At 42.7% G+C, this 17,833-nt stretch overlaps 1 protein-coding gene and 1 non-coding gene across 3 annotated transcripts; both read right to left on the reverse strand.

Moving 5' to 3' along the window:
- Positions 1-247: 247 nt before the first annotated feature.
- Hmox2 (heme oxygenase 2) lies at positions 248-6,721 on the reverse strand. 2 transcript variants are annotated; one of them, XM_015490786.2, is made up of 6 exons: positions 6,602-6,721; positions 5,262-5,383; positions 2,968-3,085; positions 2,110-2,601; positions 1,049-1,175; positions 248-961 (listed from the first exon to the last, which is right to left on the reverse strand). In XM_015490786.2, exons 2-6 carry the CDS (start codon positions 5,345-5,347, stop codon positions 834-836), a joined length of 951 nt encoding a protein of 316 aa, XP_015346272.1. In that variant the 5' UTR covers positions 5,348-5,383; positions 6,602-6,721; the 3' UTR covers positions 248-833. The 2 variants fall into 2 exon arrangements, with proteins under 2 accessions (XP_015346272.1, XP_048645195.1); XM_048789238.1 differs by lacking the exon at positions 6,602-6,721 and having other exon boundaries at positions 5,262-5,384.
- A 4,843-nt stretch (positions 6,722-11,564) lies between these two features.
- On the reverse strand, positions 11,565-11,671 carry LOC125612415. The gene has a single exon (XR_007342777.1). It is a non-coding gene; the product is annotated as a U6 spliceosomal RNA (small nuclear RNA).
- Between the last annotated feature and the right edge of the window lie 6,162 nt (positions 11,672-17,833).

The raw sequence follows: 17,833 nt of genomic DNA on the forward strand, positions 1-17,833 counted from the left end.
TGAGTTAAAAAATTACAGGTCCAGATAACCATTAGGATTATCTGTGATAAAAGTGGTCAAGAGAGAATGTCTTGGGGAATGGGTGCTAGGAGATGACCAACAGTGTCAGAGAAGTACATGAGGTCAGGAGAAGAATATAGTGGGTTTTCAGGACAAGAATGTCCACGTCCCCATATGGATACAATACCTATTTCCCAGTGGGTTATTAGGGTCTAGGAAATAGTTTTAGTGACCCCGTGCCAAGAAGGAAGAAACATACAGAGTGCATTTTATTGAATGCTATAGCATTTACACAGACCAGGGGAGGGAACAGCCCAGGCTTGCAAATCTTTGAGAGCTCTTGACTGAGAAGGAGCTCCCAGGGCCTCTGAGGTGGACAGGATCCTGGTTTCAGCCCACCCTCACCTCCAAGTCCCCAAGAGAAGCCGAGAAGTTGAGCAACACTGTTTAACCCCTCAACCCCACAGAACTCAGGCATACTGACTACTAGGGCTTACTCCCAACAGGGCAAGGACATATTTTCCCAAGTACTGTGAAGATAGAGAATGAAGGGAACACACCTAGGGCTCAAGGTGCAGAAGCCATGAAGCAGAGGTGGTTCTGGGTTTGCCCTACTGTGCCAGCTGCTGCCAGGGTGATATCCTGTATACTTGGTGTGCATCTGGCCTACAGAGAAGACGCTGTCAGGCAGAGCTAGCATCTAGCTTTTATTGGTTGCTTATTTTCTCAAACCCAGCATTTAAAAAAAGTCACCTGAGGCGGTAGTTTAGTGGGGTAGAATGGGGTAGGACAGAGGTCACTTGGGAGGACTCCAGCATGGCATGATGGGTCCTTCACATGTAGTACCAGGCCAAGAGTCCAGCAGCCAGGGCCACACCAGCAGCCAGAATGAACTGGAGACTGGGCTTCCTCAGCACAGTCATGGCTGTCCGGAAGGGGCAGCTGCTGCCCTCCAGGGCACCTGCATGTAGTGCAACAGGAGACAGGGCATCAGTGGGGGCCACTGACATGCCTGTCCCAGGAGGGAAGCATGGAATCCACAACCTACCTTTGTCTTGCTGAGCAGCATAGAAGGGGCATTTACGTACATCTCCCTTTCCGTCGTGCCCAGGGAGCCCATCCTCCAGGGTCTCTCTGGCCAAAGCAGAGCCAGCCTGGTCCAGTTCATTGAATATCTGAGGAGCACAGATAAACTGAGCCATCTTGGACTGTGCAGACTTTGCTTTTGGAGCTGATTTCCTCCCCACCTACCCCATCCCAAATGGAGGTGGAGCAGGTGCACTTACTCAGCAGTGCCAACTAGATAATCTAGCAGCCCCGGTAGGTGGCAATACTACTGTACTTCTCCCTAATGGGAATCTGGGAAGTGTGGCCACATTTGCTGGTGGCACCCCAAGGCTGCCAATCATGATGGGTCTTCCCTGGGCACTGATCAAAACATACCCCATGCCACCTGCCCCTGAGGACACTGAACAGCGAAACTGCCAGGCCACCAGTACTTCCCCATTTCTAGCTGCTAGTCATTTTTTAGCAAGGAACAGCAAAATGGAAATGAGAAGAGCCCACAGTAGGACAGACCCATCCTGGGAGTCCACAGTAGAGGGCTTCTGGGGACTGTTCAGCCTGGCTGATACTGAGGAATGACCACCTGTGGCTGGGGGCAGAATTAATCCTCAAGAGCTCAGCCCTAACCAAAGGCTACTTGTAAATAGTTATTCTCCTTCTTGATCCTTGGTGATAATCTGTCTCGAGCTGAATTTATCAAGCAAGACTTTTCATAGCAGTCCTTGCTAAAAAAGAAGGAAATTATCTATTCCTCAATTCTGGCATTGGCATCCTATGGTGAGACGGAAGAAGACAGCCCTACTGTTTCAACACCCTCTTCATGCTGGGGCCTTGCCCTTCCCAACACTTACCCACAAACCTCTACCAAGCCAGGTCTCCATGCCAGAAGCTATCCACTGGGCCCATGCCCTTTGGTGACCAATTTGGTTCCATTGCCTCTCTCCAGGGAAGATACTACAGTCTATCCTCTTGCCACTGATGCCCTCCCAGGAAGCTCTGAATTTGCCCCCACTATCAAAGTGTAACCTATGCACCCAGTAGTACCTGCATGTTGTACTCAAAGGCCTTGTTGGCCTCCTCCACAATCCTCTCTTTGGTCTTCAAATTCAGGTCCAGGGCATTCATCCTGGACCGGTAGAACTGTTTGAACTGCTGGGCATTGTCCACATGCTCAAACAGGTAGAACTGGGTCCCTTCCCCTGTGCTGGGGAGTTTCAGTGCCCGCTGGGCCACCTTCTTCAGCACCTGGCCTCCTGAGAGGTCCCCCATGTAGCGGGTGTATGCATGGGCCACCAACAGCTCTGGCTCATTCTGCCCTATATAGTGGATCCGCTCTACATACTTCTGGGCAGCCTCAGAGCACTTCACCAGCTCCTCCCAGTTTTCACCAAAGAAGTACTCCATGTCCTTGGTCAGTGCCTCCTTCCGGTGCAGCTCCGTGGGGAAGTACAAGGGGGCAAAGGCTGGGTGGTCCTTATTTCGGTCCATTTCCTCCTCAAGGGCTGAGTATGTGAAGTAAAGTGCAGCTGTAGCCAGCTGTGGGGGTGACAGGAGACCACAGGAAAAAACTGCAGGCCAAACTGGCAACTCCCAAAGCAACACCCCTTTCTAGTCCCAACACCCAAATGTGACCTATTTTTATATAGTGAATTAGTTAATACACCCAGGAAGCTTTTGTGTTTCTAAAAGGAAAAATATGGTGAAGTCTTTGAAACACATACTTTTTGCTTCCTTTACATTACTATGTTATTCCATTTAAGCCAGGAAAACCACAGCTTAACACTAAGAAAGACTGAACATGGAAAAAGACCCAGGTATTCCCTCAGACTAGTTCTGAGGGCACTCAAACCCATCCCCATAGGAAAGTCTGGAACCCAATCTTATTTGACTGAGGGCACAAACCTTAAACAGCTCCTTCTTAATGTTGCCTTTCAAGAAATCCTTGACAAACTGGGTGTTTTCTGCCCGGTCATGTGCTTCCTTGGTCCCTTCCTTGAGAAGCTCAGAGAGGTCAGCCATTCTGCAGAGATCAGATGTATGTGTGAGAGCCCTTCCTAATTCCCCAGAAAAGATCACAGAAAAAAGTCCAGATCCCAGGGCAACTACTTGCTGAACTGTAGGCAGAGGCTGCTCCAACACTTCTGCATAAACAGCAGGGGCCACAGGGCAAGCAGACAGTCTGCTCAGGAAACATAGGTAGACTGTGGCCTCCACAAGACTCTAGGTCTAAGTGTCTTATGCTAGGAACCACCCAAATGAATGACGTTTTGATTCTGTGGCCACCTAGTGTCCAAAGAAATTCACACCTCTTATCCCACCAGTTTGCTGGCTTCTCCAAGAACATGCTCCCCTGTGGAAATATGGATCTTCTGAGGCAGCCCTGCTGCCTTCCTACCACCATGTGTCCAGTCTCTTTAGGACTATATGTGGCTCCATGCATAGGAGGATGAGAAGGAAACAACTGAGAGGCTGGGGCCAAGTGCATGGATTTGTGTTTCTTAACGAAATCACACAGGAAAACCAGACACAGTGGCACATGCCTATAAGTCCAGCTCCTTGGGAGGCTAAGGCAGGAGAATCAAGTTTGAGGCAGCCCAGGCAACTTCGAAAAACCTTGTCTCAAAATAAAAAAGGGGACTGGGGATATAACTCAGTTGGTAAAGTGCTTGCCTAGCATGTACAAGACGACCATGGGTTTAATCCTCAGCACCACAAAAAAAAAAAAGATAGATAGATAGCAGCAGAGGACAAGGGATATAGTCCAGTGGTAAATACTTATCTAGTAATTGAGAGGCTCTGGGTTCAATCCGGAGCACCACATACACATACATACAAATCACATAGTAGAAATTGTGCTGATAGATGACAAGGTAGAAAATATGACCATAAAGATGATGGCATCTGGGCAGGGCTCACATATTCATGTATTAGAGTGAGAAAAACTTGGCCTGGGGGCTGGGATTGTGGCTCAGTGGTAGAGCGCTTGCCTAGCACTTGTGAGGCACTGGGTTTGATTCTCAGCACCACATTAAAGGTCCATCAACATCTTAAAAACAAAAAACAAACAAAAAAAAAACTTGGCCTTACAATTTCAAAGCCAGCCCCAGCAACTTAGCAACTAAAGCAACTTAGACTCGTTCTCTAAATAACATACAAAAAAGGGCTGGGGATGTGACTAAATGGTTAAGCACCCCTGGGTTAAATTCCTGGATCCAAAAAGGGTGGGGATGGGCTGGGGATGTAGTTCAGTAGTAGGGTGCTTTCCTAACCTGTGAGGCCCTGGGTTCAATGCCTAATACTGGAGGGTTGGGGAAGCCAATGACAAGGCTCATCAGGGCTCTAACAAAGGGCTAAGAACAGTAAAGAGCAGAGCCCAGTAATTTAAGGCTCAGAAAGAACTTGTCCTAACAATAAGAAAAACCCAACCCTGCCTTAAAGAACAGTTAAGAGGTTCAAGTCCTAGGAGAGGAATACAAGTTCAGTAGAGTAGGCAAAAGGGACTGGAAACAGAAATGAATGTAACATAACTTTCCTAGGTACACACATGAATACTCACCACAGTGAATCTCACCATTACGTATATCCATAATTAATTAATTAAAAAAACTATGGGTAAATGACAGAAAAATCAATAGAGGAAAAAAGTAAAGGGTGGGGAGAAACGAGAAGGAGAGGTACTGGGGTCAGAATTAGAACAAGCTATATTCCATGCTTGTAGAACTATAGTCAAAATGGATTCTAATGTCATGTATAACTAAAAAGAACCAATGGAGGCAGGGGTTGTGGCTCAATGGTACAGTGCTCACCTAGCACATGAAACACCAGGTTTGATCCTCAGCACCACATTAAAAAATGAAATAAAGATATTGCATGTCCACCTACAAACTAAAAAATAAATATTAAAAAAAAAAAAAAGAACCAACAGAAAAAAGAAAGGAAAAACAGAGTCTGAATCCTAAATTTTAAGGAATGGAAGACACTGTAAAGGAGCCAGTTCTGCCTAATTACCCTTTCTCAGCCCAGATGAAGTGGCCAGGGACTTGGAGTCCTTCAGTGCCAACCAGGCATCCCAGGATCCATAGCTCAGGACCCAACACCCTTCCCCAGTGCCTCCAACAGACAGACAAATCCAGGTGTGTTGAACATGGAAGGTGGTGGGACCACCTGATCTGATGCTGCCAACCCCCAGTACTCACCTGGTATGGTTTTCCTTTTCTGGGGCCACAGAGTTCTTTTTCTCAGATTCATCTACTCCCTCAGAGGTCTCCACTTCTGCTGACATTGTTGCTGAGCGGTTCTTGATGCCCTGACAATGGTTCTGTAGAGACACAAGGAGTCAATTATTTAACATCCTTGGCAATCACTTCCCCAAATACCTGCCTTTTCTGCTCTTCTCTGAGGGAATGTAACTGAGAAAACACCCCTGTACCTCAGGGTTGTTTTCTTTACAATAAATCTGTGCTATTACTGAGACCACATATAAATATGGACAAATCTGAACATGGAAAGTAGATTAGGTAACAGCACTGTGTTGATATTGAATTTGTTCTGAGGAAATGCAGAGAAGCATACCATCTACAAATTACTGTCAGAAGTTCCAGAAGAGGGTATAGCCATGCATCTATGTGGGGCAGGGAGTTCAGGTCATTCCCAAGCAAGACAGCATATTAGGCAAAATGCAGACAGAGAATCTGAGTATACAAGAGTTCTTTGTGCTATTTTTATAATTTTTTGGTAAGAAATTAGATCAAAATAAAAAGCTACCAAAAAGCATAAAAGAAATACAACATCATTGATTTTTTAAAAATAAATTAAAAAGCTATAGCACAGTGGCTCTCAGCTTGGCAAGCAACATAAGGCTTCCATGTCACCACAATACATCCTACATGAAGGTAGCTAGGTGGCCTTGTTCAGAGAATAGTAGGAGCAGGGTGTTAGACAGAATTTAGTTAAGTCAGGCTGTGCCCAACAGCCATACTGTATAGCAGAGCAGTTCACAAGGCACCCAACAAGCCCATATCCATTGCATTTGAGTCACCTAGTATGTAGATTTTCCCAGCCTACTCAGAACTCTGATTGGCTGAAAGAGATATTAGCCAATCGATTCCTTCACTGCTGCAGAGGCTGAACATTCATCAGTAAGGATATATATAGTCCCACAACACGAAAAGCTCATCCTCAATCCCTGGAGGCTTCAACTCTAGCAGTGTGAAGGGCAGCCCACTCAGGAAACTTTACAGATGAACAACAGACCAACAACAGTAGCACCAACAATAACGTCACTCAAAGACAAAACGACCAACATTGGGACCACCATGTCAGGCCTCCTCAGGCCACAATGGGCCAAGCAAAGAAAAAAAAAATAACTTAGTTTTCTACTTCAACCAGTTATTTACTGAACATTTTCTACATGATCTACCCAGAAAGAGTGTCAAGAGGGACAAAGAAGTGTAAGAAATGGTCTTTTAAAATGGCCAAAGGCATAAAGAAGAGGAGAAAACCAAGCTGTGTTACCCCACAAGTTACTGGTACATACCCTCCCTGAGTTTCCTCCAGACACCTAATTACATTTTCTTTGTTATCTTTTGGGACCTTACAATGCGTAATTTGCTCAGCACAATCTTTCAGAATTTTCTCTTGACTTCAGATTCAGCATCTCTACAATGGAATTAATTAAAGAAAATTAAATGAGAACAATAGAAGCACAATGCCTGCTATATGGTAAGCACTCAGTGAATGTTACTGCTGATACCTGTGATTTTCTTTAGTTCTATTTATTCATTCACTTATTTTGTGGTGCTGAGAATCAAACCCAGGGTCTCATACATGTGAAGCAAGTAAGCTACATCTACAGCCCTACACTGAATTTTGACTGAAATTTAGTGATAGCCAAAAATGCTCAAAAAATAAATAGCAAAAAAGAAAATGGAACCATCTCTTGAATCCAAAGTAGACACATCTTTCTGCATAATACTGATGAACTATATGGTGCACAGAATTGTCTAGAAAAATAAAAAGGGAGGCAGTTATCAAGTAAGGGGAATGATATGTGGAGAGGCCTCCTGGAGAAGGACCCCCAACAACAGAGTCTGCAGATCAAGGAATACTATGACAAACGCAGAAATGGGAAGGTTCACAGATGGAATGAGGCTATCCAGCTGTGTGTCCTTTTATGAAGGGACTGAGGCAGGCTTTTACCAGCTGCAGAACTTATTCTTCAGCCCCACGCAAGTGCTTCTAAGAACTTTTCCACAATTTATCTTCTTGTATAGACTTCTTTTCCCCCCTAGTACTGGAGATGATGGAGTACTAGGGATTGAATCCAGAAGCCCTCTATTGCTGTGTCACACTCCCAGACCTTTTTGTTTTTAGCCAGGGTCTCCCTAAGTTGCTCTGGGTCTCACTAAATTGCCCAGGCTGGTCGCAAACTTGTGATCCTTCTGCTTCAGCCTCCCTGCCCCTCCTCAGTTGCAGGGATTACAGGCTTGTGTCGAACTCAGCTTACAGTACTAGGGGTTGAACCCACTGAACTACATTCCCAGCCCTTTTATTTAATTTTTTTTTTTTTTTTTTTTTTGAGAGACGGGCTCACTAACTTGCCCAGGCTGGCCATGATCTCGGGATCCTCCTCCCTTAGCTTCCTGAGTAGCCAGGATTACAGGTGTGACTTAGACTTTTAAAAAAGAACAGCTGTGCCCCACACCCCTGGAGACTCTGAGAGCCAAGATGTGCCTCCAGCCACCGAGTACTCAGACAGCAGAGAGGCGAAGGGGGTGCTAGGATGGGAATGGTGGGCTGCCTAGAAGAGGGAGGGGCACAAAGGGTCCGAGGGCCTCTAAACAGCACTACCCTACTGAGAAAACAGCCAGGCACCAAGTACTGCAGATCCCAAGCTGCTTACGGTTGAAGCAAAGACAATAGCAAGTGCACAGATTACCAACTGTGGTAACTTAGGTAAGCTTCCTGCTATGTGTACCTAATTATGCCACACAACAGTGACTGTGTACATGATTAAATCTGATCATTAACTGTGTTTTATTCTCTGGGAGAATGTAGTCTCCTTAAACAACAAGGTCTTACTTAAAAATACAAAAGGGGAATGGTGGTGAATGCCTGTGGACTTAGCTATTCAGGCTAAAGCAGGAGGATCACAAATTCAGGTTACTCTGGGCAACTTAGCAAAACCCTGCCTCAAAAAAATACAAGGGGCTAGGGGCTGGTGTTGTGGCCCAGCAGTAGTGTGCTCGTCTAGCATGTGTGAGGCCCTGGGTTCGATCCTCAGCACCACATAAAAATAAAAAACAAAATAAAGGTATTGTGTTCAACTACTTCTTTAAAAAAAAAAAAAGTTTAAAAAAAATACAAGGGACTGGGATGTAGTTCAGTTGGTAGAACATTTGCCTTGCATGTGAGAGGCCCTGAGTTCAATCCTTAGTACCCCCCAAAAAAGGGAGAGGAGCTGGCTTCCATTGGTGCCCATTTTGGCATTTTCTTTTTCTGAGAAGCACTTTATTTGTGCCATTTACCCTCTTCAACCTCATGTCTACTTGCCAGCCCCAAATTCTGTCTACCCAGCCCACAAGAGTCTAAACTTTGGCCCCAGGGGCCAGACCACAGCTATCTTTTCCACTGCTGTAGCTCCAAAACCTGAAAAATGCTAGGTTCTAATAAATACTTGAGTAAAAGGAAAAAAATCCAAGTAAAAAAAAAAGGAAAAAGTCTCATGCATATCATCAACACAGGTTTAAAACATCAGCAATGGGCCAGGGGTATAGTTCAGTGGTAGAGCACTTGCCTAGCATGCAGGAGGCCCTGGTTTTGATTCTCAGCACCACAAACAAAAAAACAATAACAAAAAGTAATCTGCTCTCCACTACTGGTTAGCATGTTCAACCCTGGGTGGTACCACCAGGGCAGGCAGCCTGTGACCATGGCCCTGTGGCTGTTCACTCTTTCTCAAGGGAGTGGCCATGTCGTGTGTCACTAAGAGGCTACCTCGCAACATTGGAAACAGAATTATCTTCAATCTCTGAAAAGATACATGTCCAAACTCAGTCTGGCCCAGTTCTTCACTTGAATCCTTTTTTCTTTGCAAGAACCACTGGAATTCATAGAAAATTGGGAGCCAAATTATAAATGTAGGGCCTTTTTTTTTTTTTTTTTTTTTTGGCATTGGTGGGGGTGGCGCACAATGGGGATTAACCTAGGGGTAATTTACCACTGTGCTTTGTTCCCAGCCCTTATTATTTTTTGAGTCAGAGTCTTACTAAGTTGCATAAATCCTCACTAAGTTGCTGAGACTGGCCTTGAACTTGCAATCCTCCTGTCTTAGCCTCCAGAGCTGCTGAGATTACAGGTGTGTGCTATGGCCCAGCTATACTTCAATCTCTCTTATCAACAAGAAGTTACCCAAAAACACACTTCAAAAACAAAAGAATAAATTCCACTCTGGAAAATACACCTCGAGAAATATTCATATAATCTGTATCAAAATAGTAACAGCCACACTCTTATGTTAGAAAACAAATCATATGGTCTAATGGCAAAGGCTTGGATGCTCAAAGGGCAATAAGTAAGCAAGGGAATGCTAGCACAGCCCTGACCAGTTGACAAGTCAGGAACTAGTTGCATTCACCTAGGGAAAAGCATATATAAACTTATTTTTTAAAAATCCAAAACAATGACTAAAATTGTGTACAAAAGTACAATATATAAACCAGTATAGTGGCAGGAAGCTGCCAGCCCCAGCAACTTAGAGAGGCCTTAGGCAACTTAGTGAAACCCTATGTTAAGATAAAAAACAAAAAGAACTGGGGATGTAGCTCAGTGGTAGAGTACCCTTGAGTTCAATTCCCAGGGCCACTAGGAAAAAAATATATATATTAGGTAAGTATGGAATTAGGAAAGCTATAAGATCTTTTTTCTTTTTGTTGGGCTTCTTAGCCAACCGGCTGCTGCTTTTATATAAAGTAACCCGATTTTTTTTGAAAGAATAGGGGAAATAGGGAGGAAAGGGAACAAAACTATAGGGAATGAAAGGGAAGTGAGCCCAGAAAAGAACTGTCCAAGCAAACCAGCTAAGGTCTGTCCTGCACTAACTAATCAACAGGAAGTCAACCCTGAACCCCCCTTTGATATTACAAATGGCAGAAAGGTCACTCTGCCCTCTTTCCCATTTCAGAAAATCATGATCCTCTGTAAAATTTACCTCCTCTACTCCATATTTATCTATATAATCCTAGCTATTTGCTTGGACAGCTAATTCTCATTCTAACACCTATTCTGACCAAAGCGGCAAGTTCCTATCATGGTGAGTTCCTGTTAGACCAGCCCAGCAGATGCAGAATACTCATATCAAAGCCTTTACTCCTGGTAAATTCCAATCTCAGGGCACTAGGGCTTCTGAAGCCACACATACATTGTTTGAAGAATCCTCCTTCCTGGAGTTGCAAGTCCAGCAAATTTCACAAGGTCAAGTAGCTCAAGGCACAGCAGCCAGGCAGAAATAATCTAAGGAGCATGTTATGATTCATTTCCCATCTAGAGATCCAAGAAGCACAATAAACACTTCTTTTTCTTTGCCCTGGAGAAACTGCAACTGAAGGAAGGGAACAGGTTGCTGAGCTCAGCCAGAACAGAAGGAAAGGGATGGCAGGGTGACCTGCTCCCTGGAGTTCTAGAACAATGCTGGCAAGCCTCTGACTCACAGGATACTGACAACAATGACCAGCTGATGCTCATGACATGCACATTCAAAGGGAGGCTAAGTGGCTGCTCAGAGACTTCTGCTACTGGTTCCCTTCTTGTGGAATGGCTTACAGCAAAACGTCAGGATTCATACCATCGCACTGGTGGGAGTCCCTTGTCTGCTTCCTAGAAGGGTGTCTACAGCTCAGAGTTCCTATACAAAATTGGAACTCCTATACAAAATTGGCACCATATCACTACATGATATGAATATCATCCTGTTTCCTCAGTTAAACTAGAAACTTCCTAAAAAACAGATCAAGATTTTCCTCAGGGGTTGGAGATGTGGCTCAAGCGGTAGCGCGCTCGCCTGGCGTGCGTGCGGCCTGGGTTCGATCCTCAGCACCACATACAAAGATGTTGTGTCCACCGAAAACTAGAAAATAAATATTAAAAAAATTCTCTCTCTTTAAAAAAAAAAAAAAAAGATTTTTCTCAGACTCAAATTTGTCCAGCACCACAGGGAGCCTCCAACTTGAGTTATCTGTTGCAATGCACAAACAGAATGTCTAAAGAGACTAGCTAAATGAAAGTTTTATGTTGTAACAACCAATAACTCTTTTTGGTTTTGGTAGTGCTAGGGATTGAACCCAGGTATCCTGCATGCTAGGCAAGCACTCTAATCACTAAATTGCACCTCCAGGTTTTTTGTTTGTTTGTATGGGTTTTTTTGTGGTTTTTTTGGTAGTTTTATTTAAGCACACACACACACAAAAATGCACATGAATTGTCTATTCATTTTCTTCACTGTGCAAAATATAAAATGGTTCATGAATGTGTGTCATCCTTGTGCAGGGGCCATGCTAATCTTCTCTGTATTTCTCTAATTTGTTAGTATATGTCCTGCTGAAGCAAGCACCTTCCAGTCTTTCTTATTTCATTTTGAGGTAGGGTCTCCCTAAGTTGTGAAGCTGGCCTCTAACTTTTTGATTCTACTGAGTAGCAGCTGTGTGCCACTGCACCCAGCTTATATTATTTCTTTATGGTAAAAACAAAAACTCTACTTTTAATTTTTTAATAATTTTGAAATACACATTAAACTATAGTCACCTTGTTGTGCAATAGATTCCCAGACTTAATCTTCCTAACCAAAATTTCTACTCTTTGACCAACATTTTGTCATTCTTCTTTTTTGCGGGGGTGGGGTGGGGGGTAGGGTTACCAGGGATTGAATTCAGGGGCACATGCCCACTGAACCACATCCATAGCCCTATTTTGTATTTTATTTAGAGACAGGATCTCACTGAGTTGCTTAGCACCTCACTTTTGCTGGGGCTGGCTTTGAACTCGTGATCCTCCTGCCTTGGCCTCCTGGGCCACTGGGATTATAGGCGTGTGCCACCTCATCCAGCAACGTTTTGTCTATCTTTTTCCATCTCCCCACCTGGTGACCACCTTTCTCCTCTTTACTTCTATGAGTCTGACTTTTTTTTTTTTTTTTTTTTACAATTCAGGTGTAAGTGGGATCAGGAAGTTGTTTTGTGGCTTGCTAATTTCACTTAGCTTTATGTCCTCTATAGATTCATCCATGTTGCTGTAAATGACAAAATATTATTCTTTTTTAAAGCTGAATAGAACTGCCTGGTGCATGCACCTCCCATTTTATTTTTATCCATTTATCAGCTGAGAGAGAGAGAGAGAGAGAAAGCGCTAGCCTTCTTACTACAAATGAAATAAAATAAATACAAGATTCACCCCTGTGTGCAAGGAATGGTTCTTGGAACTAAAAAGACAAAGACATTTTAGTCTCATAAGAGGTATAAGGCTGAGAACAGTGGCACATGCCTGTGGTTCAAGCTACCCAGGAGGCTGAGATAAGAGGATTGTAACTTTGAGGCCAGCCTGGGCAACTTCGCAAGACCCTGTATCAAAATATCAAAATTATAAACAAATAAACAAGTGAAAAGGAAATAAAAATAATCAAAATGAAAATATAAAAAGGACTGGGGATATAGCTCAGTGACAGTGTGTCCCCACTTGCAATCCCCAGACCTGCAAGGGGGGAAAATGCTTCTGCTGAATTTTCTTTTTTTTTTTTTAGAGAGAGAGAGAGAAAATTTTTTAATATTTATTTTTTAGTTTTCGGCGGACACAACATGTTTATTTGTATGTGGTGCTGAGGATCGCACCTAGGCTGCTTGAGCCACATCCCCAGCCCTTCTGCTGAATTCTCATTGTGCAGAACCTAGATGGGCAGTCAGCTCCCAGGTACTTTTCTCTCTACAACCAATTTTAAGCATTAGAAGCTATTCCTTCTGGGCAGAAGGCAAAAGGGGTTGAGGCAGAAGATAGCACCGACTATTAGTGTGATAGACCTGGGTACTATTAAGAACTAAGATAAAGGGTTGGGGTTGTGGCTCAGTAATACAGTGCTTGCCAAGCACGTGTGAGGCACTTGGTTTGATTCTCAGCACTATAGATATTGCATCCATCTAAACTAAAAAAAAAAAAAAAGAGAGAGAGAACACTAAGATCAAGAAAATTAACAGAGCTAAAGTCTCTCAGAAGTGAAAAGTCAAGTTGGCATTAAACCTGAGTCATTTTAAATGCAAGGTGATTCCTCCTGTCTCCAACAAATTCTTACTGGTTCATGCACTGAAATTAGTGGGGTGTCACCACAGAATACTAGCCACACGGAAACTACAGGCTTTGGAAGCTCCCTCACCACACTGCATTTATTCTCACAGTGTAGGAATTTAAGCAGGGCATGTGATTTATTGTTTTAGTATGAAAAGTAAGAATAGTCCTGTCATTTCTAAGAAATAAGTGCTTAGGCTCCATTTAAAGAATCATAGCTGGTCTGGAGCTCAGTGGTAGGGTGCTTGCCTAGCATGTGCAAGGCCCTGGGTTCAATACCCAGCATGCAAAATTAATTTATTAATTAAGATTCAGAGCAAATTCTTCCTGTCCTCAAAAGACTTACCTTGGCTCACTCAGATTACACTGAGAAGATTGTTCCCTGGTGAGGTTTACTTTTATTAACTGATAGGGCAGCCCAAGACTGATCCCAAGGGGGAAGATGCAACAAGCCAGCACTCAGTGCTAGAAAGAGGCAGTTAAGCCTCCCAGACCTTGATGGACAATGAAGCCAGGGGCTCTGGGACAGGGCACCAACAGGGAGTCACAATAGGGTCTGCATATCTCTATAGCACCCATCACCAGAGTAACTACAGAGAAATAGAAGATCTGGCTTTAAGAATGTGGAATTATATCATTCCTGTGTCTTTCTGCCTCTGAAAATGTATGTTGCCCTGGAAATAGTTGTAATAGAAATATGTTAATAGAAACTTCCTTTAAGATTAGCAATACAGGACAAAGTTTTGGTCAACTAAATGAGGTGGCTCCAATTTCTCGCTTTGGCGCTGTAAGGGATCTTTACATGTTTCCACAGACCTACAGAGTTAGGTATTATTCCCATGTTTCTTCACAGTAATTGTTCAGAATCTGGTGATGAGGAGTAGGTACAAGGATTCCTAGACCAAGGACCAATAACTTCAAATAATTGGCATGTCCAACATAGACTTGTGTCTGTGTTGGCAGGGGACCGAGATATCAGCTACTGGACTTTCCCAGTTCAAGACAGAGTAGTCCTTTCCCAGCACTACTAGCAGGCACTGCCCATACCTGAAGAGCACTGAGGGAAATACAGCAGTCAGTTTGCTCCCATTTTACCTTCTGATTCCTTATCTTAATAAACAGGTATCCACAATTCCTAGGAATGGGGGATCCCCAACTGTTTTCCTCCCTCAGAAGATAGGCCCTGATTTATACATGAATGACAATGTCCCATAGAAACAGCCAGGTCCTGGAGCATAGAAAAAAATGTTCTATAGGAGACCTGGAATTACCAACAGTTAGCTATAACAGCAGTCCTTTCTTCTACTCTAAAAAGCCTCTCAGAGTGAGAGTAGGCACACAAGGATAATTGCTAAGCCAATTAGAGTTCTTTTTAAAGAGAAAGCATTTAAAAACTTCACTGTTAATAACAAATTACATGTGACACATCTCATAATTATACTTAAAAGGCAGAAAATCAAAGTGACACAGTGATTACTTAGCAAAAAGACTTTCCACTAACTTTCTAAGAAAGCTTTCTAGATGCTCCAGCTCCTTTCTGAAGTCCTCTAGGAGAAGAGGTACTGTTGCATTCACATGAGAAACTTCCACACACACAGACTTGTGTCTGTGTTGGCAGGGGACCAAGATATCAGCTACTGGACTTTCCCAGTGCAAGACAGAGTAGTTCTTTACTTCCTCACCAATAGGAGAAAAAAAAAGGAAATTCCCACGACATGGCTTCCCCATCCCAATGGTCACTTAGCACTAACTGTATGAATGCCACATGTGGCTATTAATTTAGATACATATTTAAATATTTGTATTATACATCCTACATCATGAGACTGAATCCCTCCATCTGAAAGCTTCTAGAAGATGGGTTCAACAAGTCTAATAGCAGGCATTTGTACAGAAATTCTTTCTGTACAGCACAATACTAACATGTTATTATAACACACAAGAACTGAATCATGTATTGAGTTGTGATATCTTTAGAGCCTGACAAGTGGTGGGCACCAAACCAAAGTTAACTGAGCTGAGCCAGCCAAGAGAACTCTTCCAGTCACACCGAGACCAAGAGGCAGCACACAGACATGGTTAAGGCACAGGTTCCTGACATGTGCAACTGAGAGCAAACCATGTACCAGGGTGGCCTTGGACCTCTTACTTAATTTCTCAGATTTCTTTTCTTTGTAATAACAATTCTGAACGTAGTTATGAAAATTAAATAAATGCATAGTTCCTGGCTTTACATATTTCTTTCTTTTCTTTTTCTTTTTTTTTTTGGGGGGGGGGATACTGGGGATTAAATTCAGGGGCGCTTAAACGCTAAGTCACATCCCCCTTTTTATATTTTATTTAGAGACAGGATCTTACTAAGTTACTTAGGGCCTCACTAAGTTTCTGAAACTGGCTTTGAACTCATGATCTTACTGCCTCAGCCTCCTGAGCTTTGAACTCATGATCATACTGCCTCAGCCTCCTGAGCCGCTGGGATTACAGGTGTGTGCCTCCACACAGGGCCTGATTTCTAAGAATGTTAGTAGGTGGGGCAACATGGCACTGCCCACAGGGACAATGAAAAGGGTCACAGTGCCTTCCAGGGGATAGTCCTCATTTGTGTTGGGATCACTAGAAGTTAAACCTATGATTACTGATTTATTGATGAGATAGAACTTAAAACTGGAGAAACCAATCATTTATCAGTCTGGTGTCTGACTGAAAGTAAGCCAAGAATTATAAGATTTAGTTCTGTTTCTCAGGTCTTAGTTCTTGCTGCTACATAGCTGTAGGCCTTCCTGGAACTCCAATGAGTTCATTCTCAGCCAGCAGGAGGGAGAGCAGAAAAGTTCTGACTCTCCCTTATTTCAGTTAGAATAACTCCTATATTCCTTGCTGTATTTTCTCAAAAGAAAGAAAGGGGAAAAAAAAAAAAAAAAGCTTGTGTTGATACTAAAAATAAATTCTAGAAAACAATATCAGGGATAATCTTGGTGGTTTGATATTATATTGAGAGCTACCAAAGTAAGCCTTTCATGACCTATTGTAGCACTTATATCCTGTTATACTTCTTTGTTTACATGTTTGTTTTCCAGATTACAGCTCATTCATCTGAGTCTCCTATCACCCACACAGAGCACATAGCTAGTCAGAGTTTCCTAAGTGAATAAGTGAGTTCGAGAATGCTAAGTATTATCAAAAATGAGGCACTCTCACAGAGCTGATGACAGCAAACAATTAAAGATGAATCCCAGAAATAAAGAAAACAGCTGGCTAGCGAGCAAGCATTTCCCTGAGCAGCATTTATGGCAAAAATTTCTACAGAAGAAACGTGAATGGATGGTGGGGGATAAAAATGGCTTTGTAGCCAAGCATGGTGGTGCTTGCCTGTAATCCCAGGGGCTCAAGAGGCTAAAGCAGGAGAATCACAAATTCAAAGCTAGCATAGCAATTTAGTGAGGATCTAAGCAATTTAGTGAGACCCTAACTCTTAAATAATATTAAAATAGGGCTGGGGTATGGCTCAGTAATTAAGTGCCCCTGGGTTCAATCCTGGGGGAAACACACACACACACACACACACATACACACAAAATCAAAAACAAACAAAAAAGAATGAGCTTGTAGGGCCAGAAGTGAAACATGCCTATAATCTCAAGCTGCTCAGAAGTTTGAAGGAGAAGGATCACAAATTCAAGGTCAGCCTAGTCAATTTAGCAACATTTGAAAAGGAAGCAGCTCAGTGGTAGAGTACTTGCCTAGTATGTACCAGGTCCTGCATTTAATCCCCAGTTCTGCAATAAATAATAAATACATGGTCTTATGGGTGAATCAAACATGTGGTTCTCTGTGCTTGAATTCATTGTTTCATATTTGAAGGAGAAATATTCCATTAATTGATTTTAAACCAGATTCCACACATAAGGCAGAGCACGTTTCAGATTTTGTTTTAAGGTCTCTGAAAGCCGATTAGTAGGAGGACACTATACTACCTTTTTTGTTTGTACTAGGCAGTGAACCTAAGAGCACTCTATCATTAAACTATATTCCTAGCCCCCATCTTTTTTTTTTTTTTGCAGTGGGGGTGGGAGCAGTATCAGAAATTGGATTTAATTCCCAAGAGTATAATGTTTTATAACTATAATTAATTATAATTTTTATAATTCCCAAGAATTCAATTCCTAAAAATTACCCCAAATTGGGGTAATTAAATTGGGAATTAAATGTAACTTAATGTGCTTGTTTGTGGGCACTGCCTAGTTGAAGAACATGGAAGAAGAACTTAATTCAGTTTTATACTGATAAACTGCTGGGGGGGTGGTGTTATTTTTTTCTTTTCAGTAAATTATTTCCATTAATCATTACCAAGGGGAAATTCAAACAGCCCAGAATATCAACTATCAACTGAAGACTTGATTAGGCAACAATGAATAGCTAACTTTAAAAAAAAAAAAAAAAAAAA

Source organism: Marmota marmota, unplaced genomic scaffold (genome assembly GCF_001458135.2).
Source record: "Marmota marmota marmota unplaced genomic scaffold, marMar, whole genome shotgun sequence".
NCBI lineage: Eukaryota > Metazoa > Chordata > Mammalia > Rodentia > Sciuridae > Marmota > Marmota marmota.

Excerpts from the sequence above, each read along its gene's own strand:
- Hmox2 (XM_015490786.2), bottom strand. The coding sequence starts at position 5,347 with ATGTCAGCAGAAGTGGAGACCTCTGAGGGAGTAGATGAATCTGAGAAA. Across the intron at positions 2,602-2,967 it reads TTAAGAAGGAGCTGTTTAAG|CTGGCTACAGCTGCACTTTA; the intron begins GTTTGTGCCCTC and ends TCACCCCCACAG. Across the intron at positions 962-1,048 it reads TGCTGCTCAGCAAGACAAAG|GTGCCCTGGAGGGCAGCAGC; the intron begins GTAGGTTGTGGA and ends CACTACATGCAG.